The sequence below is a fragment of the Myodes glareolus genome, chromosome 26, assembly GCF_982192425.1.
Source record: "Myodes glareolus chromosome 26, mMyoGla1.1, whole genome shotgun sequence".
NCBI lineage: Eukaryota > Metazoa > Chordata > Mammalia > Rodentia > Cricetidae > Myodes > Myodes glareolus.
Genome location: NC_142051.1, coordinates 15,515,649 through 15,532,975, shown reverse-complemented (window position 1 = coordinate 15,532,975; position 17,327 = coordinate 15,515,649). Strand labels below are relative to the sequence as shown.

Here is a 17,327-nt window from a genome sequence, read left to right as displayed (position 1 = left end):
ATCAACTAGGCCAAGGCAGTTTCTTTATTCGTTAACCAATGAAAGCAACACACAAACAGAAGGACCTCCTAACCATGGTGCCACACATCTGTGACAGTAGAACTTTGGACCTGGCCTAAGAAGACAGAGATAGGCAGATAGGAGCCGATTGGTTGGCCTACCCAGTTAGACTGACGAATTCTAGGTCCAGTGAGTAACCCTCTCTCAAAAAATAATATGGTGAACAATCAAGGAAGATGTCAATGTCTGGCCTCTTCATTTGAGCACACACACATACGTGCACGCATGCACGTACACACACACACACACACACATACATGCACATACACCATGTAGATACACCACACACACAGGCAAGAGAGAGAAAACTTATTATTTATTTTTGAATTAAAATTCATTCCTAAACTGAAAGCCAGACCATCCTTTAATATCAGAATTGCTTTATTTTGCAGTGTTCCCAGGAAAACGCAATTTCCTATTCGTGAGGAAGAAAAATGTGGGCCCATGGAATCATTTGTTTATATATCTATTGGAAAGAGGCTCAGGTTTGCAAAATAGCATTAGTCATGATTCTTGCTTCAAAAAAAAAAGTGTACATCAGTTGACACTTCGATTTTTCTAGGCATCTAACTAGTGATTTTTATGAATTTAAAATGACATGAGAAACTGCTGCCCAAAATAAAAGCTAGCTAGGATTTTGACAGTAATCTGTGTCCAATCACATGGTTCAGGCCTGACTAATCCATCCCACAATAGCCAATGTTCTGATTCATCGTGCTCACCTCTTCCATGCATAGCTTTACTTATGTATGGTCCTAGCTTAATAAGTCTTTCGTTTCTTAGTTGTTTTGACATAAGAAGGCTTTTGATGTATGTAAGAAGCATGTCATCTTTCAGGGACTTGAAATTCCGAAGTTATCATTATGTTGTTTAGATTTGCTCACAGTTCATATTTTGATAATAAAAGCAAGATGCTCAAATGTCTGTGTTTCAAGTGAATAAGAAATTAATCATGAGAACTGTGTGAAAGTTCACTGTGTACACACAACAGTTCATTGTGTGGAAGGACGTGAATGACATCTTCTCCCATAGCTGACTGGGTCAGGTTTTCTGGTTTGCTAAAGGAATAGTAATTGGGGTCTGGGTTTGACTTTCTTTCATCACTAGTGACTCAGAACATGTCTTTATATATGTACTCATATGTGTTCCTCTTTTTCTATTTCTTTTTTGAGTTTTTTATACTTTTCTTGTAAACGTGAGTCATCAATATATGCTGTGGTCATTAATATGTGCTCTATCCTTCATATTAGGCACTAGTTACCATTTTAATGTTCTATCTTACAAGAGACATTCTGCTTGCCATTTATTAGATTAGAATGCATTCATCAGGTTTTGCCAAAAGGTCACTTTAAGTAACACAACTATATTTCCCCTTTGTGATGTATAGGTCTGAGATTTTTCTTTTCAATGCACAGGATAAAAACTGGCTTTTTTGTTTTATTGTCTCAGGTTGTTGTCTGTGAACAGCTGCTCTTCCAGAACCACTAAAGCTTCCGTTGCTCTCTTTTCCAGTACCTGACAAGGTCCAGGGAATCAGCGTTAGCAACTCTGCCAGGAGTGACTACTTAAAGGTGTCCTGGGTACATGCCACTGGAGACTTCGATCACTATGAAGTCACCATCAAAAACAAAAACAGCTTCACTCAAACCAAAAGCATTCCCAAGTCGGAAAACGAGTGTGTATTTGTTCAACTCATCCCTGGACGCCTGTACAGTGTCACCGTCAGTACCAAAAGTGGACAGTATGAAGCTAGTGAACAAGGGAATGGGAGAACGAGTAAGTGAAGGAGGTTATCAGAAGTGTGGGTGACCAGAGTAGGAGGTCACTGATTAAGTTCATAGAAACCCTGAGTTCTCTCTACTTCCTGGTCACTCAGCTATAGTCCTGATAGCTCTCACCTTGGGCTCACATTACTCAGCCAAGCAATGAACTATCATTACATCATTCAGCCAGGCATCGGTCTACCATTACATCACTCAATCAACCAATGGCCTACCATTACATCACTCAGTTAGGCAATGGCCTACCATTACATCACTCATCCAATCAATGACCTACTGTTCCATCACTCAGCTAACCAATGGCCTACCATTACATCACTCAGCCAATCAATGACCTACTGTTACATCACTCAGCTAACCAATGGCCTACCATTACATCACTCAGACAATCAATGGCCTACTGTTACATCACTCAGCCAACCAATGACCTACCATTACATCACTCAGCCAATCAATGGCCTACTGTTATACCACTCAGCCAGGCAATGGCCTACCATTACATCACTCAGCCAATCAATGGCCTACTGTTACATCACTCAGCCAGGCAATGGCCTACCATTACATCACTCAGCCAATCAATGGCCTACCGTTACACCACTCAGCCAGGCAATGGCCTACCATTACATCACTCAACCAGGCAATGGCCTACCATTACATCACTCAGTCAACCAATGGCCTACCATTACATCACTCAGTCAGGCAATGGCCTGCTGTTACAGAATATTGGTAGATCAAAAGCATGCACAGTGAGGGAGGGAGAAAAACGTGTCTCATTTTTCTTTCCTGTCTTCTTGCATTAAGGCATAAAATTATAGACATCTTGTTTTATCTTCTGATTGAGATCATAACTCATTTTATAAGTATATTCTACCAACATGTAGCATATGAGATTTATGTTAGGGGGAAAAAATCACAACCTAAGTAGTTGCTTTCAATTTTTCTTGTTTAATTATTCATGAAGTAACTCAAGGTTTTTCAGGGGGTGAGAGATGTTTGGCAGTTCCTTGAGTGTGAGTCATAGTTTGTGTAGGTAAACTTGATCATCCACGTTCCTGAAATATCTTCCCATTTTTTTCTCCCCAGTCCCAGAGCCTGTGAAGAATCTCACACTTCGCAACAGGAGCACGGAGGACCTCTATGTGACCTGGTCACTGGCCGATGGGGACGTTGACCAGTATGAGGTCCAGCTGCTCTTCAATGACATGAAGGTCTTTCCTCCTATTCACCTTGTGAACACTGCAACTGAGTATCAGTTCTCTGTGCTCACACCAGGGCGCCATTACAAAATCCTTGTCCTGACCATCAGTGGCGACGTTCAGCAGTCGGCCTTCATTGAGGGCCTCACGGGTAATTGGAAGTACTGTTCTTCAGCCTGAGTGGGCACAGTGGTGTATGTAAGGGGTTGGTAAGATAATGCAGGTATTTAGATTAAGTCTTGGAGACATGAGAGATTATAAGAAGCATGAAGTTGTCCTGATAGTGACAATGACATTGTCAAGGCAGGATTAACAAAAGTGCATTATGGTGTGGAGGTGACAAAGACCCTTTTAGAGAAATAAACACTGAAAGGCTGTGCCTAGCTCGGTGTTCCTAAATGCACAGATTATATTATATATTTAATAAATAGCTCTCCTGCTGGGGTGTCAGTTCTTTGGAATTCTTTTAGGCACTACCACACTTATTTAATAATATAAGTTGACAGCTTATTGGGGGTCAGTACCACAGCAAAATCTGTTCTTCCCAGACGTCATAAGCCAACGACTCGTCACTATTATCACCATTGATAGATTTTTCTTATGAAGAAATTTACAGAGGTTAAATAATTTGCCTGTTATCACATAGCTAATAAAGAAGAAAACCAAGTCTTGGATAGAGATAATCAACTACCCCTCAATATATGGCTAGTGTTTTTATTTCTCTTCATTGGCCTGATCTCTGTCTGAACTTTCTCCCCTTAACTTCTGTTCTGGCAGAAGAGTCGGGAAAAGGAGGGAGAAAAGGAAATTTGTATTTATTTCTCCACATGCATTCTTTCAGTAAATGATAAGCGATTTAAAAATCCTGGCCTGAGGAGGCGCTAGGGGTAGAGCTCAAGGCCTCGCACAATAGGCAAGTACAGGAGCCGTGAGCCACATCCCCAGCCCAGCTTGGAAACTTTAGTTGAATATCCCCACAATTCATTTATTTTTTTTAAGCGATGGTTTTTAAATTTATTTTGTTTCTCAGTTCCCAGTACTGTCAAAAATATTCACGTTTCTGCCAACGGAGCCACGGATCGATTGATGGTAACCTGGACGCCAGGTGGTGGGGATGTTGACTCCTATGTGGTGTCAGCGTTCAGGCAGAATGAGAAGATTCAGTCTCAGAGCATCCCGAAGCACGTCTCAGAACACACTTTCCACAAGCTGGAGCCCGGGGCCATGTACAGAATCGCCATCGCTTCTGTTAGTGGGTCCCTGAGCAACCAGATTGACGCGCATGGGCAGACGGGTGAGCTCTAGCTGGTGAAGGCCCCGATGGGAGAGGGCTCTCTGGTTCTCGGCAGTGGACCAGTGAATGGATAGTCTTAGCAAACTGGTGAAAATCTAATTTAAAACTAAGTGTGCACATTTTCTGACAGTTTTATGAGTATATCTCATCTTTAAATTTTTTAGCTTTATTAGAGTGTTTTTAATTAAATGTGGTTGGGGGAAATGTACACCTGTTAAAAATTTATTTCAGATTTTATTTATAGACAGAAGTCTTCAGAACTATGCACTTTTCAAAATTCGATATTTTTTTCCCAAATTATTTTTAAGGAATGATAGCGTAGTTTTGTGTACTTTGGTCTTACAAATTTTTCCTCGATTGAATATTTTCCCTAAATGGTGGAGCCTGAGTTTTCTAGCTTCTCTTGTTTCTTTGCAGTTCCTGCGCCTGTCCAGGGAGTCATTGCAGACAACGCCTACAGCAGTAACTCCTTAACGGTAAGCTGGCAGAAAGCTCCCGGCGTGGCAGAAAGATATGATATCCTGCTTCTCAGTGAGAATGGATTTCTCCTGAGCAACACGTCAGAGCCGGCTACCGCTAAGCAGCACAAATTTGAAGATCTAACGCCAGGCAAGAAATACAAGATGCACATCCTAACTGTCAGCGGAGGCCTCTTTAGCAAGGAAGCCCAGGCTGAAGGCCGAACAGGTAATAAACACGGTGTCATGTCTTGGACCAGCTATCTCCTTGTCTACCATAGTGTAGAAGCTGTAAAGTGAGAGACGGGTGATGCTGGAAAAAGATGTAAAGCTGCAGTCGCACCCAGTCGGACGTCACATTTCCACACCAGTCAGTCAGGGCCCGTGACCTCAGGGCACCACACTCCCATTCTGATTTATCATTAAAAACTGCGCTATTAATTTACCGTGGCCAAAGCCGGCTCTGCTATAGACTCGGTTGTTTGGAGCATTGCAAATGTATTAGCGTATAGTCCTCAAAAAGTCGGAAGCTGGGATTAAAATAAGATGTCAGGTGATGACAAAACACTTCCTAGGTTCCTGTATCTCTTCCCTTCTGCTCCCCCTCCCCAACTTTTTGAGGACTCTCCTTTCGGGACTTCAAGCAGGCGCCACAGAGCAGTTACCATGGTTCCCTACCACTGTCTTGTCCCTCAGCCAGCTCCATGGGGACCCAGTGCTGAAGTTTTCTGAGACTGTGGTTCTCTGCTGCTTCCTCATCTGTGGTCAGTCGCTTGGGAGCCCCTCCAACCAGCCAGAAAGAAGTAAAATCAACTCTTCTCAAACCGGCCCAAAAATCGGAAGCAGAGAGAATTCTTCCCGAAGCATTTTACAAGGGCAGCACTATGCTGATACCAAACCCAGATAAGGATAAAACAAAAACACAAAAGGAAGATTGTAGACTAATATCTCTAATGAACATAGACACAAAGCTTCTCAGCAGAGTTCTAGCACATTTCACCCAACAAGACCAAACAAGACCGTTTATCACAATCAGAGGGTTTGCCTTGCAGATGCTAGGATAGTTCAATACATGCAAATCTGTGTATAAGATCTCCACAATACAGAAAAAACATCCAATGTCGTCCAACCTCTGCTCATGATTTTAAAAAAAAAAGGTGGGCAAATTGGATCTAGGAGCATAATAAAAGCCATACATAAGGAACACTTGGCCAACATCATACTGAATGAGAGAAAAGCTGAACTATGCTCTAAGATCTAGAACCGTGATTCTCACGTTTCCTAATGCCGCAACACTTGAGTAAAGTTCCTCATATTATGATGACCCCCTAGCCATACAATAATTTTTTGTTGCTACTTCATAACTGTAAGTTTGCTACTGTTATGAATTTTAATGTAAACATCTGTGTTTGCTGATGGCCTTAGGTGACCCCTATGAAATGGTCATTTAGCCCTCAAAAGGGGTCAAGACCCACAGCTTAAGAGCCACTGATCTACAACAAGGCAAATAGCTGGTCCCACTACCTTATATAGCATAGTACCAGAAGTCTTACTCAGAGCTAGTTAGCAAGAGAAAGAAAGGAAAGGAAAAACCACACAAGCAGGATGAAAGTTGTTAAATTGTTACTATTTATGGAAATATGGTTTTACCTATTAACAAAGCCCTGTAGAGTCCACAGAAGACAGAACTGATAAACCATTCAGTAAAATTGCAGGATGCAAAGTCAGCATACAAAAACAAAAGTCAAAACGTTTTAGTGTATCATAGCAAAACTCCGAGGAAGGAAATAAAGAACAGAATGCTATTCATAATAGTTACAAAGAAAACAAAGTACTTAGAATTTGCCTGAGAGAGTGAATGGCCTCTACAATGGCAATTACAAATCTCTGGTAAGAGAAATAGAAAAGGAAACAGGAACACAAAATTGAAAAGACCTCCCACGCTGGTGGATTATAAGGAAGAATATGACTGAAATATCCATCCACCTAACGTGACTTACAGCTTCAGTTCAGCGCCCATCAAAATACCAATGGTATGTCTCACAGAACTAGAAAAACATTCTAAAATAATACAGAAGCACAAAAAACAGGAAACTAGCTAAAAAAAATTCTTGAGTGGAAAGAGCAAAGCTAAAGGTATAATACTCTCTGATTTTAAAATACACTATAAAGTTACAGAGCGAATATTCTGTTGTCCTATGTCGTGGAGACCCTGCAGCTTTGGATCTGCAAGTCCAGCCCCCTCACTCCCTCTAGCAGTTCTTAGATGGGGTAAATGTTTGTGTAAGCCAACTCAGAGTTTGTCTGGAGCACAAACCTATCAAAATCAGAAACAGAAATGTCAGCTGGGAAGGGCTGTCAACAGGATCTCTCAGGGAAGCCCATGCAGGGAGGCTGCTGTTTCATCTGTTGGAAGTCAGCATCTTAACTCAGAGCTGATGTGTTTGGAGTCTAATGTGTCCACCAAGGCGTTTATCCCGGACACAGTCAGGGACATGCCAAAATGCCAACTCATTCTTGTCTCTTGGCTCTTCCAGTCCCAGCAGCTGTCACCAATCTGAAGATCACAGAGAACTCCACTAGACACCTGTCCTTCAGCTGGACTGCCTCGGAGGGTGAGCTCAGCTGGTACAACATCTTTCTGTACAACCCAGACAAGACTCTTCAGGAAAGAGCTCAGGTTGACCCACTGGTCCAGAGCTTCTCTTTCCAGAACTTGTTACAAGGCCGAATGTACAAATTAGTGATTGTTACTCACAGTGGGGAGCTGTCCAATGAGTCCTTCATATTTGGCAGAACAGGTAAGACCTGAGCAGTAATAGCTTGGGAGAGAGGTGTCATGGTATCTCATGGTATTCACTGGCTCAGCCTTGATTTGTTCTTCCTTCCCTATTCTGTACAGAGTGGAACTTTATATGAATATATGACCTTGAAACTTTTGCCCCTCACTCAGACTAGGCATAAGTTGTGTCTACTGAGTCTGCTGGCCTCTGTTGCTTTGCCTCTGTTTATTTGTTGCATGGAGTTTGTGGAAAATGAACCGACTTCCTCTACTTGCCAGTAAACCATTGAGAAGAGGGTTGTAGCCCCTCCTGATTCTGATCAAGCTATGCCCTGCAACTCTCTGCAAGGAATAGATGGAAGGTAGAGCAGGTCACAGAAGGTCAACTACAAATCACACACACACATGCATGCACACACACACACACACACACACACATGCACACTGACCATAGTGTATTGGAAACATAATCCTAGTTAGAATGAACAAGATAAGGAAAAGGGGAGACAAAAATCTCATTCAACTTCAACGTCTTTCTAGTTTGACACCTCTTCTTCAGGGCTTTGAGGTGCTAGGCATGTGACCGACCCCTAGAAAAGGACCAAGAAAGATTGGATTCTGGCCTTAAATAGCCCCCATGTTAGAGGAGAGAAGAGGGTCGAGACAGCAGATTTTAAAGGGAGATGATCTTGAAAAATTCCATGCAATGAGCATGTGCAGATCATGGCCTAGTAGAACAGGACACTACTTGAAACAGAGAGACTTCAGCTGAGATCTGAAAGTGAGAGAAGAAGTGTGAAGGTGGTCCCCTAAGGACATTCAGTGGAAATGTTCTCTTTGTCCAAGAGCTGTGATCAGCTCAGACCACAAATAGTGTTGCCTAGATGTTAGCATTGTTATCAATATGCCTGGTCGGGGCGGACCTGAAACATTAATACACAGATAACAGAAGATGCACATATGCATAGTAGTGCCTGACTCAACCCCAACACTCGGGAGGCTGCAGAGGGAGCATTGTAGGTGTGAGCATTTGAGCTACATAATAAAATTCCACATTACAGGGGGAAAGGGACTCTCCAACAAATCATCTTTATCCAAAGAATTAAAAAAAAATCTATGGAGTAGGTAGCATTGGAACTTATTATTAGTAGAAAAGACTCTGACCACTTCTTTTCCTAAGCTGAGGTTGTGCCCATACAGATTTTGACAAGGAATAAAATGGCAGAACTGAGAACCTGAAGGCAAATGGAACAGTAAAGAAACACAGAGGGTGGTTATGGGTAGTAGGTGCCAGAGAGGTGGGTCAGACTAGGAGAAACACCATTTTTCTGGGTCATTTGGAAGGTAATTGGCACATTGCTACCTGATGTTAATCAGGTCCTCAATATTTCCTTGAACCTCTTTATTGGGGTGCACGTAGCCAACATGAAGAATTGCCAACACTTTGATTCGTTTTAACTGTACCCATAGCTACCCCGCATGAGCCTCGCTGTGAGCAGGCTGACCCATCAGCAAGAGCTGAATCCACAGTGCACGCGAGTGAACCATGGAGCCGGCATAGCCCAGATTCTCACCTGCGCATCAGCACGGTTTCACACCACAGTCTTGTTCTCAGGGTGATTTTTTTTTTCTCCTTTCAGTCCCAGCTGCCGTGAACCATCTCAAAGCATCCAATCGGAACATGACAGATAGCCTTTGGTTCAGCTGGAGTCCAGCCTCTGGGGACTTTGACTTCTATGAGCTGATTCTCTACAATCCCAATGGCACAAAGAAAGAGAACTGGAAAGACAAGGGCCTGACAGAGTGGCGCTTTCAAGGCCTTGTGCCTGGACGGAAATACACCCTGTATGTGGTGACCCATAGTGGAGACCTCAGCAATAAAGTCACAGGGGAGGGCAGGACAGGTAAGAAGCCCCGTCGAGTACTAGTGAGGAGTGACTTCTAGAGATGTATTTCAACTATGATTTTAATGATAAGATGGCTCGGGGTCGGGGGGGGGGGGGGGTCAAGTACTTGCTGCTCCAGCAAGAGGAGTGAGTTTAAACCCAAGAACCCAAGTACAATAGGGCTTATCGAAGCATCTCTGTAATACTAGTGCCCTCCTAAGGCAAGGTGGGGGTGGGGATATGGGAAGCTTGCAAGCCAGATACCCTGGCATACACGGGGCAGACAACAAAGACACCCTGCCTCAGCTGAGTACAAAGACTAACACTCAGTGTTGACCGTCACACATGCACTATGGGATGTAAGCATGCTCTCTCTCTCTCTCTCTCTCTCTCTCTCTCGCACACACACACATACATTCTTTCTCTGTCTCTCTCCTCCCTCACAGGCATACATGTATGTCTGTACATAATGGGCACACACACACACACACAATGATAAAAATAAAACCCATCCATCTCTGCTTTGTGTAAAAAGTACTAGGCCCTTGGATGTGTTCTGTCACTCACCTGCATGAAGCAAGGTAGGATCACTGAGCAGCTCAGCCTCAGCTTTCATATATAAAAGACAAGGGTAATGATAGAGATCACCGCTGGATCACTATGGACTAGTCTCTCCTACATGCTGCTGTGCCTTGGGCGTACACAGATAATACCTGTGCCCCACCTTGGAGTCTGTCTTAGTTAGGGTTTCTATTGCTGTGAAAAGAGATCATGACCATGGCAACACTTATAAAAAATATATTTAATTGGGGTATCTTGCTTACAGTTCAGAAGTTCAGTCCATTATCGTCATGGTGTAACATGGTGGCATTCAGGCAGACATGGTGCTAGAGAAGTAGCTAAGAGTTGTACGTCTTGCGGGCAACAGGAAGTGGTCTCGGTGCAACACCAAGGGAAGCTTGAGCAAAAGAGACCTCAAAACACACCCCCACAGTGACATACTTCCTCCAGCAAGGCCATACCTACTTCAACAAAGTCACACCTCCTAATAGTGCCACTCCCTTTGGGAGCCATTTCCTTGCAAACCACCACATAATCAGTCTATAAGATGATCTAAAATTGGACACAATTGTCTCTGAATTCCAGCCCTTTGCTTTCAAATCTGATGGAATACTTTCCCACACACATAACCCATTTGGGATACATTCACGTTCTGTGACATCTTGGTAAGGAAACTATGGTTAGGAATATTTAAAGAAAAGACATATGCAATGCTAGATAGTGCCTTATACAAGGTAGCTACTATAAAAGAAAGTTTCTCCATCTATTATTAGCATGTTATCTCTTCATACGCTAAAGTAGATCTGATGTCACTCAATGCTCTGAATCTATATGCTACGTCACGAATTTGATTATGTGATTTTTTTTCATTTTATTTTATGTGTAGCCCCAAGTCCCCCCAGTCATTTGTCATTTGCTGATGTTACAAACACTTCCTTGGCCATCACCTGGAAGGGGCCCCCAGACTGGACAGACTACAATGACTTTGAGCTGCAGTGGCTCCCCAGAGATGCACTCACTGTCTTCAACCCCTACAGCAACAGGAAATCAGAAGGACGCATTGTGTATGGGCTTCGCCCAGGGAGATCCTATCAATTCAGTGTCAAGACGGTCAGTGGGGATCCCTGGAAAACATACAGCAAACCAATTTCTGGATCTGTGAGGACAAGTATGGCCTGTTTTGCTTCTCTTGGCTTTCAGATGGGATGAGAGGACCGTCTTACTCCAGTGGGGCTTGGGCTGAATTCATAGTCTCATTTGAGATGGCTGGACTTGGATTCAGAGAATGAGCATGCATACTATCTCCTGTTCGGTAAAAAATAGATTGATAGAGTCCTTCTAGGTTTCTGTAGGCAAGACTGGAGGAAGGTGACAGAAGTCAGTACATGGAAGATCGTGATTCCCTACAGTTGCTTCCCAGCCTCCTCTTTAACAGAGCTCACATTTATTGAGTAAGGACTCTGCCAGCCAGTATGCTAGGTGACTGTATGTGTTTCCATCATGAAAGCATTATAATAACTCTATGAAGTAGAGATTCTTATTTTCCTCGTGGACAGGTAGGCAGTAGAGGGGGAAAAGTCACTTGTCCAAAAGCGTTGATAAGTAGACTTCGTATTCAGGCTGGGAGCTTCCCTTTTAACCCCTAAACTCCCCTGCCCCACCTTCTGTTCGACCAGTTTCAGTGTGCTCACAGGCTTTTTTTTTTCTCCAACCATATCAACGATTTTCTAAAGAGACAGAGACAGTTTCGTCCCTTTTTCCTGGGGTTTTTATTGTTGTATTGTTTTCGTTTGGGTTTGCAGTATGGAAGAGAGAACCCTTGGCCTTACTCAGGCCAGGCAAGTGCTAAATCACCTAGCTATGTACCTAGTGACATCCCTAGCGACATTTCTAGCTATTTCTTTTGCGTTTTGCATGTGCTCTCATGAGTATGCATGCATGTGCATGCCACAGAACACATGAATGAGGAGGTCAAAGGACAACTCGTGGAAGTCAGTTGTCTTCTTAGAACATGTAGATTCCAGGGATTGAACATAGGCTATCAGACTTTGTGACAAGTACCTTTACCTGCTGAACCATTTCACTGGCCCCATTTTGACCAACTCGTGGAAGTCAGTTGTCTTCTTATAACATGTAGATTCCAGGGATTGAACATAGGCTATCAGATTTTGTGACAAGTACCTTTACCTGCTGAACCGTTTCACTGGCCCCATTTTGACCATTTTGACTTTAAACTTTTTCTGTTTGTTCGTTCATTAGTTTGTTTGTTTTGTTGTTTTTCAATACAGGGTTCCTCTGCATAGCCCTGGTTGTCCTGGAACTCACTCTGTAGACAAGGCTAGCCTCAAACTCAGAATTCACCTGCCTCAGCTTCCTGATTGCTGGGATTAAAAGTGTATGATACCATGGCCTGACTTAAACATTTTTTTCAAAGTGCAATCCAGTAGTCAGAAATTTTCCTTGATCCTTAAAAATATTTTCCCCCCAAAAGCAATTCAGTAAATTATGGGGACTGTTTGTGTACGCCTCTGAGAAAGGTGCTCGAGGACGCGAGTCTCCCACACTCCTGAGTTGTGTCTTTCCCCCTTTGCCCCTACAGAGCCAGACAAGATACAAAACCTGCACTGTCGTCCCCAGAACTCGACAGCCATCGCCTGTTCTTGGGTACCACCTGACTCCGACTTCGATGGTTATAACGTTGAGTGCCGAAAGATGGATACCCAAGAGATCGAGTTCTCCAGGAAACTGGAGAAAGAAAAATCCCTGCTCAACATCATGATGCTAGTGCCGCATAAGAGGTACTTAGTGTCCATCAAAGTGCAGTCAGCCGGTGTGACCAGTGAGGTGGTTGAAGACAGCACCATCACCATGATAGACCGTAAGTGACCCCCAAAGGTCTGCATGGGACCTCCTGTCACCCAGGGTAGAGGGCTGTGCCCCTCTCTTGGTCATTTCCATCCCTTCCATTCTACTGCACGCTGTCCCCATGTGCACAGACTTGGAGAAGAAGAGCAAAATGGCTCCAGGAAAATGGAGCCATTTCTCTGAGTAACGTTCTCCACTAGCAAACAAGTAAACGTTAAAGCGCCCGAAGGAGTTGGAATTGAAATGCATCGCCTTGCCTGGTCTAGTTAGTCTGTAACTAGTGGGGCTTTTAAACGATTGGGTGTCACAACCAAAGGAAATCCTGCCGAGGAGCCGCCTCTTTCATTAGGTTTAATATGCCTCCGCTAATTGTTTTCTCTGCCTGCTTCTGTTCAGCAGAAGAGGAGAATTTCCTTGTGGGGGGCTGTAGTCACACACCTTCTAGTGCACAAAGGCTGGGGTGACCGCAGACCTTCACCCCGCTGACCTGTTCAGAAGGAGAAAGCAGCCTTATGACCCTGCTTGGTTCCTTTTCCATCTCTTTTTCCAGGCCCTCCCCCGCCACCCCCGCATATTCGTGTGAATGAGAAGGATGTGCTGATCAGCAAATCCTCCATCAACTTCACTGTCAACTGCAGCTGGTTCAGCGACACCAACGGAGCCGTGAAATACTTCGCAGTGGTGGTGAGAGAGGCTGATGGTAAGTCGTGATGAACTAATGAACAGAAGACACAGAATTGCCTCCTTGGAGGTCACACGAGGGCTTCTTCAATGACAAAGTTTGGAGAGTGTAGAGAATTAAATTTTTAATACTCATTTCTCTCTCTGCTGGATACAGGGAGATACAAGGAAAGCTGGGTCCTTTGGCAACAAATCCTGTTATCTTTAGGCATACTGATTAAATGAGGAGAGAATAATAAAAATAATAATAACAGTAAACATTGACTTGAAGAGAGTTGCCCACACTTACAAGCTCAGCGCTCAAGAAGCTGAGGCAGGAGGACTACTGTGAGTTCAAGAGCATCCTATACTATGTAGCAAGACCTATCCCAAATAATTTTAAAGATCATTTTCAGAGCCATTATTATTTCCCAAGCACTGTTGGAAACACATGACATCCCCTGGGCTACCTATCAATCTTGTTGACTCCAATTTTGTTTTAATTCTGCCATTATGTAGCAGGATATCTCAATTCTTTAGCTCTCTGTCTCACAAACACCTACTCCCAAACCATGCATCAACTCACAAAGATGCCCAAAAGCTTGCAAGAGAGAAAAGATGTTCATTTGAATTATCACCTCCTTTACTGATTTTGTTTGCTTGATCTTACTGTTGCCTGCTTCCAATGATGGGATCTTTTTTTTTCTTTCTTTCTTTCTTTTTTTAATGTAGCCCAGTCCAGTCTTTCCTTCGCTTCGTAGTCCAAGTTAACCTTAGACTCATGAGTCTCCTGCCTCAGTTTCCCCACTGCTTGAATTACAGACATGTATTGTCACACCCAACTTTTAATTTTTAGCAGTATTTCACTATCTAGTTTTGTAGGACATGCAGGGATTGTCCATGCAGGCTGGACAAATGCTATACAGTAGCTGTCACACCACTATACACAACTGAGTTATCACCTTTAGAGTTCACTGTCACATTGCCTGTAGGGGTGCTGTATTGGGGGATGGGTACATGTGTCCAAGTATTCATTTGCTGTTCAGGGCCTAAGGGTCAACTCTTTCAAATAGATCCCAGCATGCACAGTGACTTTAGTCTATTTCACTTTCCTTAGTTTTCTCAAAATTATTTAAGGTGTTATCCATAAATTTTCTTAATCATGTCTGACAACTTTTGAGTCGTGTGTGGGTAAAGAGACATTTTCAAACAGCACAGACACCAGAACAATTTCTAGACTAAATGATATTTTCGTTTCACTGGGTATTTGACAGTCTGTATGGTTTTGCATTCTATTTAGTTGTATGGAATCGGTTATGCATAATTAATTAGATAATTTCAAGGATCACTGGTCCATCCCCAGCTTCCTCACATCCTGTAGTTGGAGGCAAATGTGTGAGCCGTGAATAGTCTTTAATGAGGCAGCCATGAAGAGAACGTGTTTCCATATCACATGCATCTAGGGCAGTGACCTAGAACTCACAACCAGCAGGGCAGTCACAACCAAAGGGCTCCACAGACAGGTAGGTTTCCAATACCAGTGTCCACAGACTTGCATAATGGTCCCTTGGTATCCAAGAGAACAATCCATCCCTATACACTCATCCTAGAGGCAATATTTTTTTTTCATTTCAAATATTGCCATCAAAATAATATCTCCATTTCAGAAAAGGTAAATTAATGACAAAACAAGAAGCAGGAAGTCCTCTGTTGTCTGGGACTGAAGTACACTGGGGTCAGGGGTTCTCCTGGCTAAGGGGCTTGGCAGAAGGGATGTATAAAAGCGGAAACCCAGGAAGCCTTTAGAAAGCTGGCTTCAGGGTTTCAGCGGGGTCCTTGGGAAAAGGAAGAGAGAAGCAAACGACCCCCAAGTCTCTGTCTAGAGCCTTTCTAGAATGTGTCCTGAGAATATAATATCAGGAGAATCTCAGTTCTTGGAATTAATCTCTCCTGGTCAATTCCTTCTCTACCCACAAATCTGAATCCCCAGGCACAGCATAAATAAAATACCAATAAATCAGGGGGAAAAATTCTAAGATATTCTCCTGGTGAGTGGATCTTATTAAACAAAGTCCTAGGTACTGTGATAAACCCACTTCTGGAAAGACATCAGAGACAGAATCCCATCTTCATAATATTTACCTTATTAAATATGCTTTTTTGATATTCAAGCAACATCAAAACTAATTCACAGCACTCAGATAGGCTGGGTGGACAGCAGACTGGGTGGACAGCAGGTTGGGCGGGCCAGCACGGTATCCTGGGAAATGCTCAGAGTGAGCAGACAAATTTGAGCCAGGACCAAATTGTATTCAAGATAAGAGAGCAGTAAGACAACTCTAGACATGCAGGTTGTCCTGGGGGACCACTGCTCTGCCTTGGGACACGAGTTCCTTATCTCTTCTCTGTCTCCCAGGTCATAGGGGTTTCTGCAACTACAGTGAATTTGGCAAGGTAGAGAGATTACTGAGTGGCTTCACTCTCTCGAGTTGCCAGGCATTCCGAACCGTGGGACATGTTATTATTTGATGTAGTTGATTGACTCAGTGGTCTAGAAAATCGATTGTGTATTGCATAACTGTAAAAATTACTTTTATGTATCTTAGAAACAATAGTTTCATGGCATATTCTGAGATTGCCAAATCCTTATTATGGTATAACCGGAGATAGTGGATAAACATGTAGCTTTAGAAACATGCGCGCGCGCACACACACACACACACACACACACACACACACACATACACACTAGTTTTTAACTGTGGGTTTTCTCCTGCAGGCATGGATGAGCTGAAGCCAGAACAGCAGCACCCTCTCCCTTCCTACCTGGAATACAGGCACAATGCCTCTATTAGAGTCTACCAGACCAATTACTTCGCCAGCAAGTGTGCCGAAAGCCCCGACAGCAGCTCTAAGAGCTTTACCATTAAGCTTGGAGCCGAGATGGACAGCCTTGGTGGTAAATGTGATCCCAGTCAGCAAAAGTTCTGTGATGGACCACTGAAGCCACACACCGCCTACAGGTTAGATGCATTGCCATCGTTTGCCTGAGAGACGTATTACATTATGAGGTGCTCAGGCAGCTGAGCAACGTCGGTGCATATGAACTCCTGTAGACGAATAGCCTACACTGCAAGAGTACTCTATATTATATTAGAGGGAGTGATTTATAAAAGCTGAGCTCCTGCATCCACTCACGGGTAATGTACAAAGAGGGCTTTTTTTCAGCATTGTACAAAAGCTCCAGTGCATTGTGTGAAGGACTGAGGGGTTTTAAGAGATCATTCTTTCTGCTGCTACTGCTTTAGCCTTTCTCAAGTAATATATGATGTCGCTGTTGTGAAAATCTTCAGCGAGACTGCGTTTGGGGAGGCCCAAACAATACGAAGCTCCATCAGACACTTAATGAGACTGAAGCTATACTTACTCTCCAAGGTGTGTAAACGTGAACGTGCTCTATGGTCCAGACAGGGCTCTTGGAGAGAGCTCTGCCTGAATGAAAGCACCTGTTCCTTGCTCTGAGGTGGCGAATGAGTGGAGCAGCTGTTTGCTGCTGGTCCCCCAGAAAGCACAGCGGCAGCCAGCAGTGCCTTCCTGCCCTAGGAATTTGTGGCATTCTTATTCTTCATTGTGTTTCCAAAAGCAAATAGAGTCACCCAGTCAGCATCCTCAAGGGAAAGGAAACCTAAGCTCCTGCCTTGGATGATAAGGCCACCAACATCCAAATTTATTATTTCCTCAGGGGATGGACCATCTCTGTTGGGTGTTGTGGCAAGCCTGATAA

At 43.5% G+C, this 17,327-nt stretch overlaps 1 protein-coding gene across 2 annotated transcripts in view; it reads left to right on the top strand.

The window, feature by feature from the left end:
* Ptprb (protein tyrosine phosphatase receptor type B) overlaps positions 1-17,327 on the top strand; it is a 114,134-nt gene that overhangs the window by 62,884 nt on the left and 33,923 nt on the right. For both annotated transcript variants that reach the window (XM_048418617.3, XM_048418618.3), the window contains 10 exons: positions 1,573-1,836; positions 2,925-3,188; positions 4,068-4,331; positions 4,749-5,018; positions 7,327-7,590; positions 9,212-9,475; positions 10,905-11,186; positions 12,618-12,896; positions 13,434-13,583; positions 16,323-16,566. In XM_048418617.3, the coding sequence (XP_048274574.3) occupies positions 1,573-1,836; positions 2,925-3,188; positions 4,068-4,331; positions 4,749-5,018; positions 7,327-7,590; positions 9,212-9,475; positions 10,905-11,186; positions 12,618-12,896; positions 13,434-13,583; positions 16,323-16,566 (2,545 nt within the window). The remainder of the gene's footprint in view (positions 1-1,572; positions 1,837-2,924; positions 3,189-4,067; positions 4,332-4,748; positions 5,019-7,326; positions 7,591-9,211; positions 9,476-10,904; positions 11,187-12,617; positions 12,897-13,433; positions 13,584-16,322; positions 16,567-17,327) is intronic.